The 9,682-nt window shown below is 47.2% G+C and overlaps 1 protein-coding gene across 1 annotated transcript in view; it reads left to right on the forward strand.

Moving 5' to 3' along the window:
* Nucleotides 1–9,682, forward strand: part of Myo7b (myosin VIIB) — an 88,488-nt gene that overhangs the window by 28,348 nt on the left and 50,458 nt on the right. The window contains exons 7-12 of the mRNA XM_029558105.1: nt 327–469; nt 2,116–2,229; nt 3,981–4,134; nt 6,988–7,064; nt 8,479–8,598; nt 8,827–8,969. Coding sequence (XP_029413965.1) covers nt 327–469; nt 2,116–2,229; nt 3,981–4,134; nt 6,988–7,064; nt 8,479–8,598; nt 8,827–8,969 — 751 coding nt within the window. The remainder of the gene's footprint in view (nt 1–326; nt 470–2,115; nt 2,230–3,980; nt 4,135–6,987; nt 7,065–8,478; nt 8,599–8,826; nt 8,970–9,682) is intronic.

Genomic DNA, 9,682 nt, shown 5'->3' on the forward strand with positions numbered 1-9,682 from the left:
GTTTTGTTGGGATTTTGTTTTTGTGTGTTTTTTGAGACAGGGTCTGGCTGTCCTGGCACTCTCTATGTAAACCAGACTGGCCTGAATTCACAAACATCTGCCTCTGCCTGCTGAGTGGTGAGATCAAAAGCCTGAACCACCACACCCAGCCTCTTCGAATAAACTTTTTATCCAAAGGAACAATCCACCTGATAGTCACCCTTGAACCCTAAACCCCAGACCTTTCAGCCACCTAGTCTGAGAACCTACCCAGACGACCTCCCCCTCAATAAAGGGAAATTTTCTCCTCTCTGTTCCTGTGATGGGTACCACCTTCTCACCCTCAGCCTTTGGCAATGCCAAGACCATCCGAAATGACAACTCCAGCCGCTTTGGGAAGTACATCGACATCTACTTCAACCCTAGCGGGGTAATTGAGAGCGCACGCATCGAGCACTTTCTTCTAGAGAAGTCGAGAGTCTGCCGGCAGGTGAGGCTCTGCCACCCTATGGGATTCTGCCAGGGCCCCTTCCTCACTGCCACCCTTCCCTGGCCACTGCCACCTCCCAGATTTCATGGGCCTCCCAGTACTCTAGGAAAACAAACAATAGAATTTTTCAGCTTTGAATTTTTCATCCATACAACTTGTGTGTGCCTCTATGTCCATGTGCATTGCAAGCACTTTACTAACGGGGCCATCTTACCAGCCCCAACATTTTAAAAAATATGTTATGTAGTTGAGAGTGACTTTGAGCTTCTTAAAAAAATTTTTTTAATCAACTTATTTCTTTTTATTTTATGTGCATGAGTGTTTTGCCTGTGTGTATGTAAATGTACCACATGTGCAATGCCTGCAGAGGCCAGAAGAGGGCATTGGGTCTTCTGGAACTGGAGTTATGGACTGTTGTTCGCCACCATGTAGGTGCTGGGAACTAAACCTGGGTCCTCTGCAATGGCAGCCAGTGTTCTTAACTGCTGAGCCAGCTCTCCAGCACTAGCGACTGAACTTCTACTCCTCCACACACTATTCTTCATTTTTTGGTGCCTACTATGCCTCACCTCCACTAAAATTAGCTGGGCCTGGCAAGGGCCAGAGGCAAGGTGCATCTTCAGGTTCACTGAGGAGTATAGGAGGGACCTGGGTGACAGCATAGAACGCCATGTGGCCAGGATGGGGGAGGCAGAGATAGGAGGATCCCCTGGGCTTGCTGGCCAGCTAGCTTGGCCTACTTGCTTAGTTTCAGACCAGAAAGAAATCCTGTCTCAAAAAAAAGGTAGACAGCTCCTGACAAATGATACTCAGGGCTGTTCTTTGGCTTCCACATGCATGTTCACATATGTGGAGCATACACATGAACACACACACAGAAAACCTTATAGATGCACTGTAGGTAAATAAATTTAAGGGGGCTTGTGTGGGGAAGACATAGAGATTTTTGAGGAAGGGTAGAAAATAATGCTCACCTCATGACACCACATACTGCAGTTTGTATCACAGTAAGGATACAATTGTTAGTAGTGTATATAAACCCCACCTCCACATAACCCATAGCCACCGGCTTTCCAGAGGGTCATTGACTGGCTATAAATCCCATGGGATTTTGAGTCACAGAGCCTTGTATGACTTTCTAGGCTGGAAGGCGAGGTCAAGATATAGGAAACAAGGCTGGAGAGATGGCTTGCCACAAAAGCATGAGGAACCAAGTTTGACCCCCAGCACTTACATTTAGAAAAATCTGGATGTGGTAGTACACCCTTGTAATCCCATGGGAAGGCAGAGACAGATAGGTCCCTGCAGCTCACTGGCAAGCCAGCCTAGCCTCACTGATGAGTACTAGGTTCAGTGTGAGACTCTGTCTCACAAAAACAAGGTGAATGATGCCTGAGGAAGAATGACTTGAAATTGTCCTCTGGCTTCCACATACATGTATACACACATGTACCTGCAGCACAGGAACATGCACATACATACAAAATAAAACATAAATAAAAACAACGGGATGAACCAGTTCTGGAGTCTATGTTGGTCCTTGGATCAATGCCAGAGCCCCACATGACTAGGAGATCTTAGAGCTGAAACCAGAGAAGCCCTATAGAGCTTGCCTATGTGTCCCCTTGGAATCCCCTCTCCCCCAGGCCGCAGAGGAACGGAACTACCACATCTTCTACTCCATGCTGATGGGGATGAACCCGGAAGAGAAGAAGCTGCTGGGCCTGGGGATGCCTGCTGAGTACCATTACCTGACCATGGTGAGCCCCTCCATTCTCCTAGCCTGCTCCTCAGCAGGATAGGGAGAAGAAAAACCAGTGTACACTCCAGCCTCAACCTTGGCCATTGAGATACCCCTGCTCCAGCTGGGTCTGAGGTGGGGTGCCAAGACCTCTTCCCTTTCCTGTCTGGAAACAACTTGATGACTGCCTTAGCAGTCCACTGCCTCTTTCCCTTCTGCCCAAAGTACTTCTAGAACCCCAAGCTCAGCCTGTGGTCCTTCCCCATATACCTCATCATCCTCTGGTCCCTTCCAGGCCTACAAGAGGCTCCCAGTACAGTGGATGAAGGATAGTCAGACACGCGCCTCCCACACTTATCCTTGTAGATACACCTAGACTACAAGTTCCCAGAACACAAGCCTTGCTTTCCCTATATCCTTGCTTTCTGGTACAGTGACGTTCAAGCAGTCATGGGCTTGCATCGGTTGACAAGGAAGTGACATGTTTTATCTCTTGGATCTCTCCTCTGTGTAGTCCTTACTCCTATGGCCACTGCCTCAAAGTCATTATCAGTCCTTGCCTGGACTTGTGGGTTGTCCCTGTCACTGGTCTAGACCCCTGATCTGCCATCTGCTTGCAAGCAATGGGATCTTCCAATAGTGAAGATCTGATGGTGCATGTCTCTGATGACAATTAACTAGAAGTCATGATGTTTGCTATGGCTTTGTATCTCCGCAGCATCTGACACAAACCTCCTCACAGGCCCTGGCCTCTGCCTTCCTCATCTGTCCCACCATCCTCTGCCCTGTGATGCTCCAAAGTTCTATGAGGGCCCAGCTAAGACACCTCCTAAATTGAGTCTTTCCCAGCCTCCCAGTAGGGCTAGCTCTAGCCTCTTTGGTCTTAGGTCTGGTGATATCCAATGAAAGGTCACTGGGCTCCTGCCTGCCCCTCTTGGATGCACAGAACTACAGCTCACCAGTTCATAATTCCTAGCAAGGAGCACAGGGCCTGGCATGTGGTCAACCTTGGGAAGTGTGTGCTAAAGGTACAAGCCCACAGTATCTCCTAGAGACAGGCTAGGCAGGCTCAAAATGGACAGATGACAAATAGAGACTCAGAAATAGGAATGACTTACTCATGGTAACCCAGTGCTGGCAGCAAAACCTAGGCTTGCTTTGGCCATAGTGTCTCAGAGCTGTTATGGCTGTCAGAGGCTGGGCCTGGCAGCTCTAACAAGTCAGGCTCAGTCACTCATCTTCAATAGACCAATTAAGCAGATTAGAAAATTTATTCAATGCAGCTACATTGGGAAGAGGCACAAAGAGGTCTAATGATCCCCCAAGTCAATTTTCCATATCCTGACATGAAATTTAGGTTTAAACAGAGGGCAAGAGGGATGCATAGCTAACGGTCCTGGTCAAGATGAGGTCCTGCCCATCACTGACCCATTATCTCCTGGACTCCAGCTATTTTTCTCCCAGCATGAGACTCCTGGGAAAATTCCAATTTCTTGGAGACCATTGTTTCAATAGTCAACCAAAGAGAGGGACACAAGTGCCTATTTAGAATATTTTCATTTCTACCAAGATGGTTACAATAGCATTGGGGTTTTGCCTCTGGAAATACCTTTATTTGCTAAGCTTATACTTGGAGATGGCCCATTAAGGTCCACCTGAGTCTATTCAGTGACTTCTCAGGGCTTTTGGCTGGGTTCCTGGGGCATCTTGGCCCCAGAATAGAGGTGCGACCTGGAGTGGCCCTGTCAACTGAGGTGTCCTGTCCTGTAGGGGAACTGCACATCTTGTGAGGGCCTAAATGATGCCAAGGACTACGCCCATGTTCGCTCAGCCATGAAGATCCTTCAGTTCTCAGACTCTGAGAACTGGGACACCAGCAAGCTGCTGGCAGCCATCCTGCACCTGGGGAATGTGGAGTTTACGGGTAATGCTGCTTCTGTCCTGACGATACCCTGGGGAGGGAGAACAGAGGGGCGTGGCGAGCCAGAGGAAGGATCTCTGGGGCTTTGTACCAGAAGGGTCATATGGTCTAACCTAGTCTTGGAAAAATATATCCTAAAAATGTGACTGTGATTTTAGAGACTGTGCAAGGATGAAGAGAAGATATAAAAGCATAGGGCCTCCAAAGTTAAAGAATCAAGTCATGAGCTGGAGAGATGACTCTGTTGGTAAAGCACTTAACATGTAAGCATAAGGACCTGAATTTGGATCCCTAGTATCTATGTAAAAATCCATGCTTGTACTGTAATCCCAGTGGTAGGGGAGCAAAGACAGGCAGATCCCTTGAGCTCACTGGTCAATCAGTCTAGCTGAATCAGTGAACTCTAGGATAGTGTCAAAAACAAAATGTAGCAACAGTTACAGAAGACATTCAACATCAAACTCTGTCCTGCACATGTGCATGTATAACCATATACACACGGGCACACACACAAAGGTTTAAAGAATCAGGTCAGTCACCCACTTTCAGATGGAACCTCAGAGTGCTTCCTGCTCATGATCAGAGTGAACCGGAGTAAACAAATCTATTCATGAACTTGCAAACCAGTTTGAAAGCAATCAAGGTGGTCTGGGCATTAAAGGGTCCTGACATGTAGGCTCCCCTAAGCAACTGACAGAAGTTACTGACAATCCTTTCTAGAGTAAAATACTAGTAACTTAGATCAGTAATAACTCTTTCCAGTATTTTTTCAGACACAATATCCAGAATACAGTCAGAAACAAATAGGAACAAGGAAGCAAGGTACCACAAGCAATAACCAGCAGAGATAACCGACAATAGGAATAGACCTACAAAGATTTTAGGTGCTAGAATTACTAGATATGGACCACAGAGAAGCTCTGCTTGCTGCATTCTCTAACACTAACACTAACACACACACACACACACACACACACACACACACACACACACTACAGCACACCTTGGAGGCTTGATATCCTCTTCCTAGAATGCATCCCCTAAGTTCACCACACACACACACACACACACACACAATTAGGGGCTCACTGGATGAACTGGCCAAAAGAACATGTGAACTGGAAGAAAGGTGATAGTAAACCAGGAGAATACAGTATGGAGAGGCAGAAAGGTAGAAAATACAGGGAGAGGACAGGAAGCCCAGAAGGTTCTGTGAGCAGACATAGCAGACCTTTGGGTGGAGTCATAACAGAAAAGACGATCTGTTCTTAAAGAGACAACGAAAGCTGGGTCTAGAACTGATGGGAGACACTGATGGGGAAAGACGGATCTTTCAGGAATGTGTGGAGACTATGAATGTGTACCACCAACTCATTTCATATCAGAAAATTGGCTCCAGGCAAGTGGCAGCTAGGGTGACCAGTCATCTATCCACCACACTGGGAGTTTCTGCCAGGGAAGAGGCACATGTAAGCCAGAAGTGGGCATGAGATGTGGAGGAGAGCTAGACATGGCGTTAAGGGACACACCAGGCTCAGAGGATCAGGCAGTGAGATATATAACAACACCACATTTAAACACAGTAAAACTTGGGGCTAGGGTTTGGAGAGATTAGCTCAATCACTAAAGTACATGCCACACAAACTTGAAAACTTGGAACCCACATAAAAAGCAGGCTGCAATAGTATGCACCTTAACCCCAGAATTAGTGAGGAAGAAACAGAAAGAGCCTTGGGGTTCACTAGCTAGCCAGTCTAGTTGAATTGGGAGAGCTCCAGGTTCAGTGAGAGCCCTGTCTCAAAAAACTAAAGTGGAACCTCTGTGTGTCTACAGCCCAAGTGCTAGGGGTGGGGAGGGGGTAGCAGTGACAGGTAGATCCCTAGAGCTCACTGTCCAGCCAGTCTAGTCAGCTGGTGAGCACCATGTTTAGTGGAAACACTATCTCAAAGACAAAATGGAGAGCAATGGTGGAAGACACCAACATCATGGGTGGATGGAGACACCCACATGCACACATACATACAAACACATACCTGCATTACACATGTGTATGCACACAAACAAAAAATAAGGTGGAGAATGATCAAGAAAGACACCTGATGTTGGCCTCTAGCCTCATACACACACACACACACACACACACACACACATTCATGTGCATGTGCACTTGCACACACATAAAACTCAGTGCTATGTAGAGACACTGTGCAAGTAATAAAAAGATAAAGAAGAAGCAAGGTGTGGTTTTCATAAAAGTTAGTGTATTTGTGTATGTGTGATGTTTGGGATTGATCTCAGGGCCTCATGCATGGCAGGCAAGCACTCTACCATTATCCCACATCCTATGTTCTCACCACTTTTAAAGTTAAAACAAAACACCCTCACTCACTCCCAGGCAGTCATTCCTAAGATATATATTGCTTAAAGAGGAGAAATTGGAAGTAGAGATATAGTCAAGAGACTTGCTTACAGTCTTCTAACTGCATAAACAAACAAACGTCTGGGCTGCTGGTGACAGCAGAGTAAAAGAAAGGAGATCTGTGGCCCATCTTCTCCGATCACAGACCCCAGTTAGCCCTACAGCCCCAATGAGTGCTGGGTATCTCAACCCAGTCTTCTCTCTCCATTAAGCCCCATAGTCCTTCAAATTTCTGTTCATCCAGGGCTCCAACCTTACCCAAGTTGCTAATGATTGGTAGCCAGTGGGGGACATTCACTCCTCCCAGGGGAAGGTCCCTGGAGAGGTAGTGATTCATTAAAGTGTGGATATGAGGCTGTCCAGGGCCTGAACCTGTCTGGGACCTCTGTCCATCACATTAGACACTTCTTGCTCAGGGTTGCCGCTTCTCTCCGCAGCTGCTGTCTTTGAGAACCTGGATTCCTCTGATGTGATGGACACTCCAGCCTTTCCCTTAGCAATGAAGTTACTAGAGGTACTGGACCATAATGTTAACTAAGTTGGATTCTTGTGAGAGTACTTGGGACCCTAAGCTGACAGATCTAGACACCTGATTCTCATAGCCCTCCCCAGGCCTCCATCCACGCTTCCCATGTTCTCACAGACTCCCAGCCCATTTGCATACTAGGGACACCAAGGGGGAGAACCAAAGAAGTTGAAGTGTGAGCCTATCATTAGCCATCGAAGTGACCAGTGTAGCCTTAATGAACATCCCTTCCTCCTTTCTGTGTCCCCTCCTGTCTTTCAGTGATTCTATCCTCAGCACCTTCACCCTCTACCCTACCCAGTCCTTATGGTCCCCTCTTGGGCACCAAACCCCACACCCATCAGATCATCCTTGTCTTGTATCCTTATTCCTCATGAGCTGTGCTTTTCTGGAAAGTATGTAGTCTAAATGCATCTGTGGCTCAGCCCATAAGCCCTCAGAGAACAATAGGAACCTTGACTCAGTGACATCAAGGGGCCTGAGTATGTACTTTTGCACTGGGGATGTAGCAAATTTTTTATCACATCCGTTGACAGTTCTAGAAAAAATAATAGCATCAAAAGTAAAAAAAAAAATCACATTGGGTATACTTTTCTGTTAATGTTCTTTTGGCTCAAGGGCACAGTCTTGGTATATTTTGTGTTGAGATAACAGAATATCTAGAACTGGGTAATTTATAAATAATGCTTGTTCATTTATCTCACAGTTCTGGGAGGCTAGAAAGTCCAAGAGCACAGCAATGTTGTCTGCATATCATCTGATGAGGGTTTCCTTGCTGCATCATAACATAGAAGGCAGCAGGTAGTGAGACAGAGTACTCAAGTCAGAGAGCTTTATAGCAAAGCCACTCCCAAGATAACTCATTAATCCAGGAATGGGTAATCCATGAATGAATTAATCCGGAACCCACAGGAACCAGTCATCTCCTAAAGCCCTACTTCAAATATCATTAACATGAATTTGGAGATCATGTTCCCAACATATAAACTCAGGGGGACACATTCAGACTCTAGCCAATATTTAGAAACTTCGAGTCTTATCTATATCCTCTCTGTATGGGGAGGGCCCAACCTCTGCTCCTTTCAGTTTTCAGCCTCCAGGGGACAGTGATTTTAGGGGATAATAAAGCCAGGCCTGAGAGCCCTCCCTGCACCAGCCCCTTTCTCAGGCTTAGAAGGCCAGCATGCTCAGGCTTACCAACAGGCTTGTCTCCCATGAACACTGCACAAGGCACTTATGAAACCAAGGCTATGACCCCCTGGGGGCCTGGGCCTGATCTTAAGCATTTCTGGCCTTCAAGGGGTCTTTGGTTACAAGAGGGAACAAGATACTGCAAGAACAGGTCAGGGTCACAGCCCAGGCTCTGCTGCATAGGTATGATGCATTCCCACCCTCTTTCCAGGTGCAGCACAAGGCCCTCCGAGATTGTCTGATCAAACACACAATCCCCATCCTCGGGGAGTATGTCTCCAGGCCCTTGAACATTGCGCAGGCTGTAGACCGGAGAGATGCCTTTGTCAAGGTACAAAGCCATGGAGCAGGAGAGAACAGAGATGGATGGGCAAGTCCCAACTTGCTAGCCACCCAGTCTCTCTGGCCCAGGTTTCTTGAAAGTAGGGGTAACAGCTCTTAAGAGGTGGGTGACATTGATCTGCATGCAGACTTACGGGGTGAACTTGGAGAGGGGATAGCCTCCTCCTCTGCCTCAGAGCCCAAGGCTTCACCTGTGTCTCCCCCTCATCCCCCACAGGGCATTTATGGGCACCTCTTTCTGTGGATCATCAAGAAGATCAATGCTGCAATCTTCACACCACCATCCCAGGACCCCAAAAACATTCGGAGGGCCATCGGTCTCTTGGATATATTTGGCTTTGAAAACTTCCAGAGCAATAGGTATGAAGAGGTCAACTGGCCTGTTTTCTGAAAATAGAACATGTGGGCCTAGAAGATGGTTCTGCTGGCAAAGTGTTTGTTGCACAAGCATGAGGACCTGAGTTTGAGTCCCTAGAACCTATGAAACATCTGGACATGGTGGTGCACGCTTGCAGTTCCAGCACTGGGGGTGAGAAAACAGGAGGCTCCCTGGGTCTCACTATCCATCCAGCTTAGCAGAACTGGTGAGTTCCAGGCCAGTGAAGAGACCCTATCTGATAAAGCAAGGTGAATGACATCGAGGAACAACACCCAAGGTTGACCCCTAGTCTCCACATATGTGCACATGCACCCACAAACACATGTGCATCCACACAAATTAGAAGATGAGCAGCAATTCTGTCAAAGCCAGAGGGTAACTGGGCCCATCTTCCACCATACCACTGGCCAATGGGCTGGGAGCAAGAACCACATACTCCCAACTCATAATGCTAGGGTCTTCAAACAGACCCAGGCCTTTCTACAGATATGGCCTGTGCACATCTTAACACCCCAATGCCAAAAGGCCATATAGCTAAAAGCCATTCCCAAGAGTCGGGCTAAGATCCCAGCATTTACCCCATCATTTGTCAACTCTCTTGAGCCATTAACTTTCTTCCTTATCTAGAGTGACTTATAAGGTCAGAGTGACAATAGAAATCAGTCACATTGACTCATCTGGGGGGGGGGGGGGG

Source organism: Nannospalax galili, unplaced genomic scaffold, assembly GCF_000622305.1.
Source record: "Nannospalax galili isolate Female #2095 unplaced genomic scaffold, S.galili_v1.0 scaffold408, whole genome shotgun sequence".
NCBI classification, from domain to species: domain Eukaryota; kingdom Metazoa; phylum Chordata; class Mammalia; order Rodentia; family Spalacidae; genus Nannospalax; species Nannospalax galili.